At 32.0% G+C, this 18,562-nt stretch overlaps 2 protein-coding genes across 5 annotated transcripts; one reads left to right on the forward strand and one right to left on the reverse strand.

Moving 5' to 3' along the window:
* Window positions 1–949: 949 nt before the first annotated feature.
* Window positions 950–5,937, reverse strand: LOC121127696 (uncharacterized). Its single transcript, XM_040723128.2, is given in 7 exon segments — window positions 950–1,506; window positions 1,560–1,807; window positions 1,868–2,055; window positions 2,115–3,448; window positions 3,451–3,652; window positions 3,722–4,885; window positions 5,002–5,937. Coding segments are annotated over 7 exon segments (4,287 nt in total). The 5' UTR covers window positions 5,824–5,937; the 3' UTR covers window positions 950–1,177.
* A 2,101-nt stretch (window positions 5,938–8,038) lies between these two features.
* On the forward strand, window positions 8,039–11,722 carry LOC121127554 (uncharacterized). 4 transcript variants are annotated; one of them, XM_071892948.1, is made up of 7 exons: window positions 8,039–8,159; window positions 8,540–9,237; window positions 9,330–10,045; window positions 10,108–10,739; window positions 10,851–11,051; window positions 11,109–11,242; window positions 11,295–11,722. In XM_071892948.1, the coding sequence occupies exons 2-7, from the start codon at window positions 8,834–8,836 to the stop codon at window positions 11,629–11,631; spliced, it is 2,424 nt and encodes an 807-aa protein (XP_071749049.1). In that variant the 5' UTR covers window positions 8,039–8,159; window positions 8,540–8,833; the 3' UTR covers window positions 11,632–11,722. The 4 variants fall into 4 exon arrangements, with proteins under 4 accessions (XP_071749049.1, XP_071749048.1, XP_071749047.1 ...); XM_071892947.1 differs by lacking the exon at window positions 8,039–8,159 and adding an exon at window positions 8,172–8,283; XM_071892946.1 differs by lacking the exon at window positions 8,039–8,159 and adding an exon at window positions 8,241–8,323.
* The last annotated feature ends 6,840 nt before the right edge of the window (window positions 11,723–18,562 follow it).

The following is an 18,562-nucleotide window of genomic DNA, read 5'->3' on the forward strand; positions in this document are numbered from 1 at the left end:
AATTATAGTTTTATCATGGTTAGTCTTTTGATCCAAACTTTAAGAGCGTTAACGCCAATTTATGGTTAAAGTAATCGACCTGCAAAATCAACAATTCAACGTTTGGTGAAAAAATTTGAGTCCACATACACGCTACATAATGTTCCTGTGCATGTGAGACATAGAAATGCACGAAGTGTAAAAAAAATATTGCTGCCGCAAGCGCATCAATTCAAGATGACCCAAATTTATCTCTTACGCGCCGTTCTCTATCGTTGGGCATCTCTGTGACATCGTTGTGGCGAATTTTGCGAAAAGATCTTGGCCTACACCCTTAGTCGAAAATTGGGTTCAACGATTGGACTTCGTAAAACGTGCAAGTGGGGATCATTCAAACGACATCGAATTTCATTCATAAATTAACTTGAATGTATTTTAACGGCAAATAAAGAAATCGTCGATATCTCAAACCGTTTTCGTTTTATTTAAAAAAAAATGTGAGCGCTGTTAATGAAAAAACTTTTATATGTATAAATGATAAAAAATATCCCCCCTTCCCTAACAAATTTCGGCCTATGACTTAAGCGTTAGCATGCCATATAAAATGGTAGGTAATTGAATGATGATATATACAATATACATATAACAACCTCCATTCAGATATTCAACCAAATACAATAAATAAGACTTTTATGAAATGGTAGAAACTAAGCCAATAATATTTGACCATTCCACTTCAAAGAACCCAACTTATTCTCTGAAAATGAGATGAAATTTGATATACAGGTCATTCCTTACGTAGACATTCCAGATTATTTTTTACGCTTTCATAGATCAGTGATATGTATTATTATTTTTGCTATGTGTGTAAAAACTTGTGTATACAAAAAATTTCAAATGAAAAGCCATATTATCCAATCTTAACTATAACTATTATGGATATGCCCCTGTAAGTGTTCTATTCAAAATGTACTCAAATTTTAGTTTTATTTCTTAACTACAAAATGTTAAAATTTGGAGAGAGTAAAATACCTTTTTATGACAAAAACTTATAAAAAAAACATTTCTTAATTAATGTGGAATGACCACTATTCAAGAAAAGCAATAACTCTAAAAAAACAAATAGAAGCATCTAATTCAATATTATATCCAAAATTCTTCAAAAACAGAAACCTTGGTCATATGTTTAGGTTAAACATCACAAAACTATATTTTCAAGTTTATTTCCAGACACCGTCCAATTATTCATGTCAAAAGAAAAAAAATTGTTTATCTCGAGTTTCGGGAATCCTTTACAAGATAAGAAATGACTAAATTGAACTATATAATCCTTTCCGATTGGCATTTCTTTTAAATTCTGTAATTGGTGAATTAGAAGAGTATATAATTCAGAATTATTTTCTTTGACATGGATGTCTAAGAATTGAAGTAGGTTCAGTATAATTTCTGTAGCTATTGTGCGGGAAAGACTCATGTTACTCAGTCGATGGCACAGTCTCTCTTTTGTCTCTTCATTGAACGAAGACTCTGAAAATAAATGTAAAGTAAGTAATTAGGATGTTTAAATTGCTTCTAATAACCTTTTAATGATATAAGTAACGACGTCTTTCTTTTGATAAGATTTGTCTTAAGACTGAAAAATATATCTTGAACTCCAATAATTTCATCTTTGTTCTTCAATTTCATTTCTTTCTTGTAACCATGTATCCAGGAAATAATAGACAACTGACATTCTGGGCATTTCAACATTCCAACAATGTTACTATTTAATAAACCTTTGAAAATATCCTCACGAATCCAATGTCCACAATCGGGCATCATGAGGTAGCTTTAAATAAAATTTAAATTTCTAATTAAGTATTCAATATTGATTAAAAACAAAACATACATATTTTTGTTATTAGGATCAGTACATTTGGGGGAAAACTTGATATCATCGGTTTTAATCCCAGTACATCGACCTGTAAACTTCAGACCATTTTGATTAATAGAAATCAAATTATCACACTTTCTGCATTTTTTTCCTATGCATTTGAATCCACATTTTCCGTGAGAACAAGACCATCCACATTTGCTCTGGATAAAAGAAATTGAATAATAAAAACTTAAATACCATAAATACTATTTGTATGTACCTTGCAATCAGGCTGGCATGGTTCATCACATTTTGATCTACACTTTTGTAAATGCGAACAAGTAATTAAGCATTTCGAATCACAGGGCGGACAAGGTGCTCCACAAATTTCTGGGCATTTATGCCCACAAAGTAGAGTTCTTTCACATGGTTCTTGACAAGGAAAATGAATTTCACCACTTAAGCAATCAGAGCAAGTTCTATTTTTACAAGGATGACCGCAGATCTTGTTTATTCCCTGACAAAGCTCACTGCACGGAATATTTTTATTCTGATCTTTACATTTCTTTAATCCTACATGACCACAGCTCAAGGTATTTGTTTCAATCAAAGCGTCACATTTTGTGTTGTCACAAGGATCTGAGCAGATTCCAGTACAGGGATGACCACATAAAAGTTTGCGTGTACATTTCGAGTCACACTTTTTAATTGCAGATGAACACTTTATTGTCTGTGTATGACCACATTCAAGATTGACACGAATTTTTTCATTGCATTGACTTTGATCACAAAGTACAGAATCCTGGCATTCATAACAAAATCGTTTACAGTTACCATGTCCACATATCAGTTCCCTATTACACCTTTCAGTACAAAAAACCTTTTTACCACATTCAACATTTTCTATCACATGACCACAATTTAGTCTTTTAGAAACTAATTTGGGACATATTATAGGACAATTAACGTAGCATTTCATATTACAAGTATGATTACAATCCAAATATATCTTTGTACACGACTTTTCACAAATGTTGTGGTTAGAATTAAGATGACACTTGAGCTCACACTCATGTCCACACGAGAGTACCTTCCCACAGGTTTCTTCACAAATGAAATTGTTTTTATTCCAACAAGGCCTACGTATCACATGTCCACACCTGGGAAGGGATTCTTCTACGATTGATGTACATCGATTTAAAAAAAATTCGTCCTCTTGTCTATAACAAAAAACTTTTAAAATATGGCCGCATTCAAGCAATAATTCTTTCACTATCTTCTGGCATAATGGGCAAGGAATAAAAGATCCATGACATTTTCCTCCACTACAAACGTGACCAAATTTGCATTTAATCGAACATGGGTCGGTACATAACCCATCATCTTCATGCCATAAATGGGATAATTCACAAGATCTCTTGCATGTATGGCCACAGTTTTTATATTTGAAACCACAGATCATAGAACATGAAGCTGATTTGAAATCGATGGACGAGGAAATTTTAAAAGAAGTTTCATTTTTATGATTAGGACAATGTAAATTGAATTTATTGGAAATAATATTTTCTTGTATTGAATAAGATTTCACTTCATTCCAAATACTGGACTTTTCCCAAGATGGTTAATATTTCCAATAAGAAAAAGGCCTCTTCTAGCCCTGGTTAATGCAACGGTGACGCGATGACTTATAGAAAGAAAACCTATGGTTTCTTTTTCAGATCTTACTAAGGACAGGATTATAATATCGTTTTCTCTTCCTTGAAAGTTATCAACCGTTTGAATTTGAATATCCCTTAGAATGTTTGATTCTTGTAGAATCTAGAAAATTAAATAATAATTACTAATAATTTATATTAAAAAATATTCAACATTGGTTTCTGAACATACCCTTTTTAAATAATCAACTTGTCCTTTATAGGCTGATAATATTGTAATTTCTTGTTCTCGATGTCCACATCTGACTAAATATTCAGCTAAAGCTACTGACATTTCAGCTTCGAATGAATTACATTTGCTAAATAAATCTCCTTCTTCCCGAAAAGAATGGTTAAAAACTTGAATATTAGAATCACAGCCTAGAACATGTCCCTTAATGTTGGATGAACAATGATTTTTTAAATCTAGGTATAATACATTGGATATTAATTTGAACAATTCTAAACAACAACGACGCTGCTCGTTAAGTTGAACACATTTTTCAGGATGATTTAATATATATCTTTCAAACAAAGATACTTCTAGGCCATTTTTGATAGAAATGTCAAAAGTAGCCACTTTTGGTCGTAACTGTTTATGATCCCCAATAAGTATACAGTATTTAGTCAACTTTCCAAGAGATGTAATAAGGTGAGATTCAAACATTTCACTTGCTTCTTCGACTAAAATTACCTCTGGAGCTAATATTTGCACCAATTCGAAATTTTTACCAAGCGAAGTTGAGGTCATTCCAATAATGTCGACTTTAGAACAGATATGAATATTTTCGAGTAAAATTGAAGGAAAGATCTTATTAGACTCTCTTGAATATTTATAAATTTCGGAAGGGAAAAGTCCTTTTTCTTTAAAATACCCGTGAATCTCATGCAGCTTCGTCAGTTTATCAGACACTGACTGATGACCAATCCTTAAAATCTTGGAAGTAAATGGCAGCACTTCTTCTAATAATTTATCTAAAGCTTGATTAGAATATGATACTATGAGAATTGGGGATGAGATCTTTCTTGATAAAATAACTGATTTATTTATTAGAAATGTTTGAATTATTATTTTAGCAATATAAGACTTCCCTGTACCTGGAGGCCCATGTATCAACGTCATTTCTTGTGAAATAGAATTGACTAATGCATCAACTTGCAATTTAGTTAATGATATGATACTAATATCCTTTAGTAATTTATTACGAGCCTCAGATAATGTAATTAATGGACCATCAGGGATTGTTGTGACATTTTTTTTGAAGCATAAGATTATAAAAATCTTCGCAGTTACAGATATTGGGATGATGGATTGACTTCTTCGTTGAATAAACAGATATAAAATTAATTTTTTTGTCTAATAAAAGTAAATATTGATCGATTTTATCTGAAGTAAATATTAAATATTTTTCAAATCTACCTAAAGATTTCATTTGATGCAAAGCTCTCAAAACTTGATAGTAAGGTTCAAAAAAACACATTGAATTCTTCAATTTCATAGATTTCCTCTAATTTTAATTTCCATGACGAAGAAAATAGGGATATCATGCACTCATTCCTTCGAATTTTGATTCCACAAACTCGTGCATATATACTTTTTGATATCACGAAAAGGGACCCTACTTTGATTTTAGCTATGTCAAAAGTTTTGGGGGTCAATGTGTAATAGAAATCATCCAACTGGCCCTTACTTTTCCAAAAGCCAAGAGTTTTAAATGTCCCTTCACACCTCAACTGCGCAGTAAAATCTTCTTTTAGAAGACGAAAATGGATATCCAAATATTCTGAAAAGGTATTATATGACCCTTGTATAATATTTTGGCCATGATAGGGGTTTAAATTAAACAACAAAGCATCTAATTCCTCAAGTTGAAAAGAAGGAGTCTCTCTTGGAGTAAAGAGTATCTTCTTGTCCTCCAATATTAAAGGAAGATGAAGGCGAAAATATTCAAACTTTTGTCCATGAATATTAGCCAAGTTGACGAGTTTGTCAAGTAATGACTCAATGTCATCATGGGTTGACGGACCACGAAGGAATGGTTGAATTTGAATACAAATGCACTTTTGAACAACCAGAGGCATCAAAAAAGGAAGCTTAGAAAGACAATCAACATTTTCGTACTCACAATAGAGTTTATGACATGTATCAACGAACTTTTGAAGTTTAGGAAAGTCGAGTTTGATGTAATCAATGATAGTGCTATCAAACTGTAATTCATTTCTACCCAATAAAATCCTTGCAAGTGTTGTTTCGATCCTTTTGTCACATATGTCATCCATCAAATTTCCACTCATTTCCACATATAATATTAAAGAATATCTTTATTTTTATCATTAATTAATAATCGTCAATTGAAGTCAAGAAATAAAAACAAAAAATATCTTGAACACTGTTTTGTTGAGGTTGAGTGCCGATATCAAAATAGCTCCGTTGAAATAAACAACAAAATAACAATAGTAAAAGAATTAAAAATATATTCAACTTGTAAAAATTTAGAAAAGAAATACATTAAAGGAAAATGTAAAAAAAATATTATTTAGCTATATGCAAGATACTTAGGTCCATCAAGGTATATTGTTTTATGTAGGGGTAAACTATACAATTAATTATTTATTATATTATTAATTAAAAATAATGAATTTTTATTTTTTGTAAGAGTTAAAATGAGTCCTTCGATAAAATATAATTACCAATCAAAATAATAAATAAAAATTTCCACTTCTTCACTGTTACAAGAACCCTATTATTATTAATGATTAAGCTTAAAGTAAATTACAGCTTGAAATAGCAAACAAGATTATAAATTATTTTTCGGAATCATATAATTAGTGTTGTAAATCATAAGTATTTCCGGTATGTAAAAAAAGAAACCAAAAATAAAAACGGCAACCTTAACGATTTGAAGAATCTTTATGAGGAGATCAGCTTATCTGTCCTGATGTTTCATTAAATTAGCTGCGAGCAAATATAAAATGAAGGAAATGCATATAAAGCCCACTTCGTATCAAGTAAAATCATAGGCAGGAATGGCTCCAATGTCGATCCTCAATTCTATTCTGAGTCTAAAAATGACATACACACATAACTCCATAGCATTACTCTCTGTCATTTCGCCCACTAGCGTTTACACTTTATTTATTTTAGGTTATATGTTTTCTCCTCAAAAATAATGATAACACCTTAGAAAATATAAGCACAGTTCAGGTTGCCACCAAAAACGACACTCTTACACTTAAAATTTGGTTAGGATTTACACCCATACATATTATATGTATGGATGTGAAAATTGTCTGTATGCTCGGGTGCTTACTTTTCAAAAAAAGTATATGCTGGTAACTTGCAAAATATTAGAGCTCTTAATAATATGTTCTCCCTATTTTGAAAATTAAAATGTATATGCGAGTAGTGATCCTTACCACTACAATTTTTATAGTGATCTTGATGAAAATAATATGATAATGGAAGATGAATGGATTTTAGGAGTTGCTATTTAAATAGGGGATACCATTGATGAATTATTGCGGAGTTATAAGTTTAGGTAAGTTATGGTTGGGCGTGGAGTAGAATTGAGGATCGACATCGGAGAAATTTCATTGCTTCATACGTATTGAGGTTTGTGTTTATTTCCTTCAATCATAGCTGATCATGTCATTTATGCTGCTCTTCTCCCAGCATTATTTAAATTATCCGGGTGACTACTTTAATTTTCGTTTTTTTAAAGTATTCTGGTATATAGTGTTGGATCAGTCCTACGTCTGATGGCCTAATCAGTATTTTTTTAAATGTCCGATCTTTTTTACCATTCAACGGTCTAAAGGACCAATATCCTAGATCCTTCAATCCTAGCTATCTTTATTGCTATTCTTCACTCCTGGTTAGGATTGAAGAATATAAAAATCAAAAAAATAATTAATGATACCTAGAACGTATAATAATAAGTTGTCGCCACACTTCCTACTTTAAACTTCATTAATCTTTTCTCTTGATCAAGACTAATTAAAGCTTTAAAACAATCGAGACAATTGAAAGAAGTAATGTTGAATATCTGATAGGACATAGTTAGTACTGGAAAATATTTATAAAAAATGTATGTCCAAGGCACCGACCTATATCGATGGTTCCAGGACTGATCCCCTTATCAGTTTTTATCCCGCACCCATTCAGTCTTTCTTTATCAGTCCGATCTTTTTTACAATTCAACGGTCCTAAGGAACGATACTCCGTCCTTCAGTCCTACGGTCCTATCTAACCTTTCATTTTCTTCACTATGATTGAATAATATAAGAAATAAAAAAATAATTAATACATTAATTTAACATTAATAATAAGTAATATCATATTAGTGATATTACTTATTAGTTATTCATATTACCCTAGAACTTTTTTTAGTATTCCTTGGTTCTAGTCACACCCCTCCTACATATTGTCTCTTTGAAAGTGGTAATGAATTATGATGTAATTTCAGCTACTCCAATGACGTAATTTAGTAGTAACTACATAATTTCAGCTATTGTAGTTTCGACAAATGACCTATAAGGACCGGTTTTTAGGACTGAAAATTTTTATTAGAAGCGGTCTAATAAGACTGTAGTCTTTTTAGTTTTTTAGACCGATCCAACACTATTGTCAGGTTAGTAACTACGTCATTTCAGCTGTTTTAGTTACCACACGGACCGGTCCCAGAACTGACAAATTTTATTATGACCAGTCCGGTCATAATCATAGGACTGCAGTCTTTTCAATTTTTTTAGAATGTACCAGCAATACTAGCAGTTCATATTATTTTCAACTATGGTGATCTATATCAGAAAATAATGTAGCCTATCAAAGTTGTCAACAAATATTTTTCTTTTTTATTTACACTCACTAGTATTTAGACAATTTTTACATGCCTAATAATACAGGAAATCATATGAATTTAGATTTCTATACATAACTTATGTATTAATAATGATCAATTATCATCTTTTTTTACTGTACTCTTTAATTGAATATTTTAATATTTTTTAGTTCAAAATATAGACAACAGATGTCGGGCGTTACAGTGTCATGACAATTCGGAATCAAACAAAGATTACTTGAAACCAGGATAATTTAAAAAATCAACCCAAAGTAGAATACATAATTAACTTTTATGCCTAAGAATATGATGCCTAGTGTGAGAAACTAGAGAGAGGGAAGGGGAGACAGGGATATATGATGGAAGTTCCCTAGTATATAGAAACGAGAGCTAGAGGACGCTTGCCAACAACAAATGTGGCGCCCTCTACTGAATTCAATGATGTCTGCGTAACTCGAAAATAAATGAAGATCGAAAAAGTCTGTAGCGAGCAACCATCCGAGATGCCGACGGAATGTTTCATCAAGGATTGTCCCAATCACTCAGATATGCTTGTTAATGGTCTTCGATTCTTGGAATTTCCACAGAATCCTATCAAAAATGCAGTTTGGATGGATTCCATTCGTCTGCATTACTCGGATCATCCCACTCCTCAACTCCTCTCCAGAATATGTAATGGGCATTTTTTTCTTAAAAACTCAGACACCTTTAATCCTGAGCACCCGTCTTACAAACCCATTTTTTTCCCTGTCATGACTAAAGAAGAGATCAAGGATCTTCGCATGTCCTGTAAAGAACGGGTTCATCTTTTTCAAGATACAATAGTCAAAAAGGAAGTGATTGAATCCTCCATGTCATCATCACTTAGGTTTGTATTTCATTTTGAATTGGCGTCGGTATGAGTACAGTGTTCATATATATTAACCATATATGATATTTCATATTATTTAATAACTTCAGAACATTCGATACAAGTGAAAATGAAAATGTACCTCCTAAGAAATCTAAGCGTCATATTCCTCCCAAGCCTTATCGTAAAGTAATTTCAAAACATAGTTATTGTTGTGTTGTTGGATGCTATAACAATACAAACGACAATGATGTCGAATTTATCAAGTTTCCAAATCGAGTTAGTCAACAATATAGAGCTTGGATACGTAGAATTGGAAGAGTAAATTCAGATGGAAGTCTATGGTTACCAAGTTCAGATAGTCTCATTTGTTCTGATCATTTTTATGATGGTAGTTTGTCTGATATGGACAGTATTTTTAGTACATCATTCGCTCCAGCATTTTTCCCTCATAATATTGACAAATGGGAAGATATAAGGCATACATTAAGTATGCGTAAAGAAAACGGCAAACCCACATATGTTTCACATGAACCGGACGGTGATAACTGCGTTGGTTCTAACTCAGTGTCATTGGATTTAGATGACTATAGTTTTTCAAATGAAAAAGTGACTTTAATATATCCGTCCTGGATGAATGAAATCTCTGAATATGTATTAGAGTGTCAACAAGGAAAAAAATTTACTGATGTCATCATCTCTAATGGGCAACATAGTTTTGAAGGACATCGAATAATTATTATGTCTGCTCTTCCAATGATTAAAATGGCCCTTCTTAACTTAGAGTGCTGTGAATTGGATGAAAAACCTGTCATTATACTTCCAGGTGTATATTTTTATTGCTTAATTATTAAATATTTTTATAATTTATTTTTTACAAATCTTTAGATATGTCTGCCTACGAAATTGAAATATTAGAAAAAGTGATTTATAGCCGTGGATCCCTTAGTGCATCTCAATATACATTCTCTAAACAAAACGGAGAAGATTTCAGTTATCATACAACGAACGTAAAAATCAGTGAGCAATGCCCAATTTCTGAAGCTGTTGCTGAGAAAGTCAAAAAAGCTGCTGGAGACAAGAAACAAATCCTTGCTCCAATTCCTGTTCTTAAGTTGGACAACAAAAAGATAACATCAAATGACTTTTTCCGTCTTTATAATAATGTGGCATGCAGAGCTGCAAAGAACCATGCATTGCATCATACTTTTCAACCCAAACCAAATTCTATAGCTCAATCTAATGAGATTGAGGATTCAATATTAGGTGATGAAATATTTGACAAGGAAGTGGTTCAGGAAGTCACTCCATCATCCTCAGTTCACACAGACTCCACGCCAATTGAAGAAAAAGACAAACCAATTTTAGATAAAATAATGAAACAAGTAACGACGATGAGGGCTGTCAACCCTCGTAAATTTACTGTCAGAAATGCAAATAAGAAGTATACTGTTATAATGCAAACTGTCAAAAGACCTGACGCATCGGCGAAGCCTTTCCCTTCTCTAGAGGAAATCAAGGTATCTAATTAACTATTTATGTATGTATACATATTCAATTTTCCTGCTAAGATAAACTTTTATCTGCATACAATATTATATATTATATTTTAATATTATGTTATGCACTAGGCTAGAAGAAGCGAAAGACCAACTAAACCCTACTGTTCTGCGTGCGAAAAGGAGTTTGATACCTACACGGAAAGGGATCAACACAAAGTATTTCATTTATCCGATCCAGATCAGTTTCCAAACTCTCTCAATTGTAAATATTGTAAAAAGAACTTAAAAACAGTTGAGCAAAAGAGAATACATGAAACAAATCATACAAAGGTATGTGACATTTACTGAAATCAATATAATAGTGAGTACCTATTATCTAATTTAAAGGTTGGTTGGAAATGTGAAATCTGTGAAAAAGGCTTCCCGTCCGCCCATAAACTTTTAGATCATTCCTTTACTCATAAAACCACCTCTCGATTTATGTGCCAGTTTTGCTCAAAAGGATTTCGAATAAAATCCAAGTAAGAGAACCTACTTTGTTTCTATGCAACCTTAACTCATTTGTACTTTCAGACTTATTCTTCACGAAAATATGCATAGGAACATTTCAAAACATAAATGCAAGTACTGTCTTCGATTATTCATATCTTCTCGATCCCTATTGGATCACTTAAACTTCCACGAAGGCATCAGACCATATGTGTGTGACAAATGTGGTAAATCTTTCTGTACAAGTCCTAGTCTTTCACAACACCGAAGTCGTGTTCATAATAGATGCGACTTTGCTTTAGGAAGCTACAAATGTAAACATTGCTTCAAGAGATTTAGATATAAGGCTGTGGCTAATAATCATATGGAGCATTGTGATTCTCGTCCTCCAGTTACTGTTTTACACATTGAAAATGCTTAATATATTTATTCTTATATATGTGTCAATTTGTTTACCATATTATATATTTAGTCTTTCGCCTTGTTACATTAAATAAATTGTGATTTTTTTTATAAGAATAGTCTTACTCATGCTTTACATTAGTTTATTATATACTAAATTGTTGCTATCAGATAAGATATATTATTCACGATTTTCTTTTTTCAGCTGTTGACTCTACTTACTGATGTTCTGATTAGTTGTCCTTTTCTACCATCAAATCCTCAAATAAGAAACAAGGGTAGTAGTTAGGAAATTCTTCTCGACTATGGTAATTGTTATTCAATAATTGCTTGTAGTCGTTCACACTTTAACAAGAGCTAATTCAAATTCAACCATTAACAGTTAGAACGCTGTTAAGAAGAAGATAAGCTGTAATATCGACAGCTGGCAGCGAAATACCGTGCAAATTTTTATGTTGATTAGGTAACACCGTCCTGGAAGTTGGTGAAATTGAATTGATGTGCCTTTTATTAAGCTGTTAACAATTCCGTACTATTAGATTGAAACTACATAGCTGTGTAGGTCTCGAATGCTTTGACAGCTTCAGAAAGAATTTCAGGTATCAATTATCTGAAACTTGTAGTTAAAGACGTTCAGATCTATCATTTTTTCTCTTTGAAATAGTACAAGGATCCACGAGAGAAATTTCACATGTCTACTATGTAACTTCTATCTTCTTATAGGTATCTGTTTTAAATAAATTTAAAACATTCATAATCATTGGTGTCTGTCTCGACTTTCACAAAGAGGAGAGCCATGCATAAATATTACCTCCCCTAAAGTAAATACTTGCAAAATTTGCTACCCCTTTGCAATTTATTTTTCTCCATTTAACTAAAAATGGCCCGTGTGTCGGGCTGTGTACTTTCAACCGTTGCATTTTCAGTGGGCCTCTTCTTAAAAAAGTAACATTGAATTAGAAGTATATTTCAAAATCTCCTGGTGAACTAAATTCAAAACTTGATGGGTCCACAATTCCTTAGTTGAGCCGATTTATGGTTCGAGTAACATTTAGTATCAATGAATGATTAGAATATCACAGGGGTCGTTAAGGAAGTACGTAAATAATTTAGAAGATAAATTAATCATGGAACACGGTATAATTTGAGAAAAAAGATTTGCTGGCAAATTGGTAAATAAACTTCTAAATTTCAATTAAATAAATTGATTTAATGTATTTGATAGTGATGTACCTAAGGCAAGAAATATTATATATTTATGTATTAAGGCGGGCTACCAAATCTATCGTGTTTGTACATGGAATTTATGTTAGATTGCTCTCACGGAGACTTTCTTTAATCAACTAACAATAATTATATATACACGCATGAAATACTAATTGGTTGCATTTTCTAGCTCGCCTGTTTTTTTTTCAGTTGGAAGGATGTAATTATTTTTTGGATACATATGTCAGGAATGCATTATTTTTCACAGGCACAATTCCACTTTTGTTTATGATTTCATTTCTAAAAACTATAATTTGAGAAAATTTTATAAAGTTTTCTGAAAATTGTTTGTTTAGTATCTATGTAAAATAATAGTAATCCAATGACTGTTTAACAAAATGATGGAGTATACCTTAACACAAATACTCCAAATTACATCCTCCATTGATCTTTGAATAATAATTTAATTAATTCATAACTATGATTATGTATTAATCATGTGAGTTGCCGATCACAAAGGGATACAAACTTCATCAGACTGTATCAATTGCTTATATTCCCAATTCATGAATTTAAAAGTATCAAAATAATTTTATTTTAAGTAATTACATTTAATTGAGTGGGAGTTAATTAAGTCTTATGTATATACACACGGAGTTCAATGGATTTGGAATTAAAGTAAGCTTTATTCAAATAATATAAAATATTCAATTTTCACTTTTAAAGGTGTTTACGTGTAAGTGCAAATTTGTTGGGTCATTTTCAAAGTAAACGAATCTGTGGGAGTATCGCCGTACACAATACCCGTTCAGGAATAATTCTGAAGAACTTAAATTTTTTTATAAAACCCAGGAGGCCAGAACGCCAAATTTTTAACTTGGGTTTTACAGATAAATATATTGGGCTTTTTGGGTGTTTTAATTATTCATTTGGAATAAATTAGGTACCTTACATTCAATTTAAATAAAATAACCCCAATTGTAAAGAACATTATTTATTTGAACTTTTAAATCATTTGACCACCGACAAAAACATGGACTATACACCACCAGCATTTTGTGTCCAAATACGACCCCCCCCCCTCATGCGTCCGTGGAACGGGCAGGCTTATACTAGTCTTATATAAACGAAAATAAACTTTTGAATCTTCCTCCTCCTCTCCCATTTTTTTTCTGCCTAGCAACAGTTTTTATTCTTCATTCTACTATTAAAAATTAGAGGGGAAGGGGAGATTGCATTATCCAGTTAATTCGTCTTGGATGAACGCATATGACAATTCAATCTGTTCAATAACTCTTCGGGTATTAACATGAAGGGGAGATTGTATTAACCAGTTAATTTGTCTTGGATTGTTGCAATTCAAATTCACACTTATTGCTGCAATTCAAGTGAGCACTTATAAGAATTTAATCTGTTCAATAAGGCCGAGGTGTGACATTGTATAACTAATTTGACATATTACTTGGGTAATATTTTCAAGTAACTATGGCCCATAAGCATTGGATATTACTCAGAACACTAAATTATTTGGAGGTAAAGTAATTTTAAAGTTGTTTTGTAGTTGGTGCATACATTAAGCTATCTTCACTTTAGGCAAGTTAAGAGTAGGTTAGTTTATTGACATGGGATTGAACAGGATTTAATTTACAAAGGTTAATATAATAAACTTTTTATTTGTGATTCAGAAAAAACATCAATAAAATTTTTTTAAAAATTATTAATCATAAACTTGGTTTAGCTTCATATCAAGAGGATTGTTACGTAGCTATCTGTTTATTGTTTACTGTTACTAATTTTTTGGTATCTTTTGAATTTTTTGGGCTGTCTTCAAGGCATGCGTAACTGTGTGAGTAACAACTCCTGTTTAGGAGTAATTTTGACAAACATAACCTTTTTTTTTTTATCAAACCCAGGAGGTACCAAAAAAATATTTTTTGCGTTCTTGGGTTTTTTAATTATTGCTCTGGAATAAATTATGTACTTATATATTCGATTCAAATTGACAAACATAAGTTATGAATAACATTTTTTATTTGAATTTTTGTATTATTTGATCGCCAGCATTTTGTGTCCAATTGCGACCGCCCCCTCCCCCCATTTGTCCGTGGAACGGATAGGCTCATACAAGCAGGTATACAAAAATAGAATACAATAGAATAAAATACAAATAATACATTTTTCCATGGAACAAAGTAAACAAATAACTCTATACTAAAAAACAATACAATTTAATATACTAGAAATACATTGATTCTTATGTTTTAAATTAGATTTCTTGAAACTACAGTATGCGTCATAAGTTCTTGTACACTTTACTTTTTTTGGTTTTTTGTTTCCGTCTTTATTTATTCACACATGTACTCACACACTAGAAAAATTAAGATATGTACATATTTGTAAAATGAATAAAAGAAAATTTGTGTTTAGAATGAAACATTATATTTTAAAATTAATATTAATGATATAAAAAAAATTATTAGAAAGGAGATGAAGGGTATTTTAATTCCTTAAAGCTCCTGTAACTTTATAACTTAATGTATTGAATGTCTATATTAAAAGTTCATTAATTTTTATGTTTGAGTTTCAAAAAATTCAATTTGAGGGATTTTTTCCATAAATATATTTTAAAGCATATGTTTATTGTGCCCAAAATCATACAGTCAATGATATAAATTTGATTAAACTTACTCAGTATAGATTACATTTAAGTATTAAAAAAAAAAAAAAAGATAACTTTTGAAACTGAAAAATTATGAATAGAAAACTAAAAGACACCCATTTGACCCCACAAATAAACCCTACCTAGCCTAAATTATTTATTAATTTTGAAAGAAACATATATTTTTTCCAATTATCCCACTTTTCTGGAACCCAATCCATCTGAAACTGAATTAATTCAAACAATCCAATCTTTTTATAAGTATTTTTACCAAAAATTAATTTGATTTTGATTGTTTTTTGTAGCATCAAGTTGTACGAGTATTTCATAAAGGTGATTAGATTTTCTCCCTTTTAAATCAATTGATGAGATGAGGAAATTTGACATGTCACCGTTTTCGGTATTTTTTTAAATCTGTGACGACAGTCAAACCCCCTTTTATATATGCGTGCGTTATTTGTTAATGAAATCCTGAGCTTTGATTATTATTCATATTTGTAAGTAGTGGCGAATTATTGTTTGTTACAGAGAGGATACACAGTGTCCTTTCATCTAATAATAATTTCCCAAATATTTAATTAAATCAATTGCCATAAAAACATTTTTATTATATTTGTATACAACATTTTTGAGGGAGCTTGTTATTGATTGTTTTAAAGATAAATTATGTTTTAATTTTTGCTTTATAATGCATGTGTTTTAAGTTGTAATGGAGGATAATCAAATATATATGACTTTAAATAGTCTAAATTTAATTTATAATAAAAAAACTTCTTTAATTTTATTTTTTTTGAATCTGAAATTATTTAAATATGTACTTGTTTAAAAAAATTCTGTCACATTAATGGATTGAAGCCTAAAGGTATAATAATGGTGATAAATGACCCATACAATCAATACTTATATACATGTTTTTGGGCTAATACCAATATCGATTATTTGGGATGTAAAAAACAGATGTGATGTGATAAGTGTCATAAATTTTCTTGAATGGAAATAAGGATCGATTTGAGGTAGAATGAGCCTAAATATATGTTAAGTTTTTACCTTATTTTTGTTGACTCCTGCTATCCAACAAATGTAGCAAGCTTTGTAACAGCCAAAGTAAAAATAAATTAATTTGATATTCATATAAATTATTTTAAAAACTTCCTCTAAAAAATATTGTGAATTTAGTTTGTTTCCAAAGTGTTTTTATTTTTCATGGTTATTAAAACTACCGGGCCGTGCAAAATTATTTACCGATGATGTAAATATATTTTTAAGAGGTTTTGTGGCAACAAATCTGATTGTTTCGTATTTTTAATGTTAAAATAAACAAAAATCCTTCCTGTGAGAGCGTAACAACTTCCACACGTGAGACCATGTCCAATCAGGAAACAAAGAGGATCGAAATTGCAGCCCTCCTCCGAGCGGGAGTGCCTCATAACAACATTAAGGAACAGGTTGTGGCCACGTTGAAGACAATTTACAACGTTTCCAAGCGCTTGGAGGCTGGGGATAATCTCAAGCATTCCCCTGGGGCTGGCAGGAAGCCCACTGTCTCAACAAGGCAAGTAAAGGCAGTGTTCAAGAGGACTCCCAACAGGTCCATTGCCGACATGGCCAGAAAGATGGGAACGTCGAGATCAACTGTTTCAAGGGCATTGAAAAGGGCTGGAGGAAAGTCCCTGAGGCGTACTGAACGCCCTCTGCTAACTGAACGTCAGAGAGAAGTCAGACTTGAGCGTGCCAAGAAAATCTTGAATGATATCAAGAGCTCATCTGGACGCATCATCATTTTTTCAGATGAGAAAACTTTTACGGTCGATCCTGTTTTCAACAGGCAAAATGACCGTGTTGTGAGCTTTGGAGATGTGCAAGATACGCACCGCTATGTGGCAACAACAAATCACCCTGATTCGGTGATGATGTTGGGTCTCGTGGCCTCCAACGGGAAGGCCATGAAGCCGGTATGGTTCCCCACTGGCTACAGATTAACAAGCGGAGGATTATGTGAAGATTCTGTCGTCCAAGGTCCTTCCGTAGATCAAATCCATAGTCGGCAACTCTCCTTGGGGTTTTCAACAAGATGGAGCACCCGCCCACGCTTCCAAGAAAGCTCAGGAGTGGCTCAAGGACAACATGAACTTTTGGCCCAAGGACTACTGGCCCCCTCACAGCCCAGATCTGAACCCACTAGACTTCTCTATGTAGGCGCACGTGGAGACCAAGGCTTGCAAAAAAACGACACATGAACATAAATGCCTTAAAGGCTGCTGTCAACAAGGCCTGGGCCTCCATGAACGCCGATTACATCCAGCAAGTCTGTGGCAGCTTAAGACGTCGCCTGACCAGTGTCATTGAGTCAAATCGTGGCTACATTGATTAATTTTGATCACAAACTATTTTATTATTCTAAAAATGTATGAATAAATTGTTTTTCAAGTCATTCGAAATGTCATTATTGTCCGCAATATGTTCTGAACAAAAATCGGTAAATAATTCTGCACGGCCCGGTATATCTATAAACAGTATGTCCAGAAATTGATGGTGGTTTTTTAAAAGCTACAAAAAATGGCCGAAACAACTAGTTTTTTTATTCTAAATTCTTTATTCACTTTCCAATATGTCGACATTTAGACTATATATATCTTTAATTCGTTTTGCCATTCCATCATACAGATTGGTCAAAGTTTCAGGTGAAATCTTTTCCTAAGCTTTTTTCAATTGATTTTTATAATTATCTTCTGACGTTGCTCATATTTTATTTGAATTTGGAAGGTTTAATCGAGAAAGAACTCAACGTTTTAGAATATTTATCCCAAAATGGTCGTTAATTCGGACTTTTAAGTGCTTGAACTAAAAAAATGAAAAAAACAAAAACAAAAAAAAACTGCGATTTTGAGTGTACTATTTCTATTATTGTTTTTTCTTTTACCCTTGTCAGATATCTGTAGTGATTATATTATATTGATTAATTACGTTTGTTTTTTGTCAGAATGATAAATAAATGTATGCCTATTGGGCTTAAAAACAAAACAAAAAAACAACAACATATTCTTCTGACGTTGCTAGCACATTTTCGTTGAGTTCCCCCTGTACT

This window comes from Lepeophtheirus salmonis, chromosome 13, assembly GCF_016086655.4.
Source record: "Lepeophtheirus salmonis chromosome 13, UVic_Lsal_1.4, whole genome shotgun sequence".
Taxonomy (NCBI): Eukaryota; Metazoa; Arthropoda; class Copepoda; order Siphonostomatoida; family Caligidae; genus Lepeophtheirus; species Lepeophtheirus salmonis.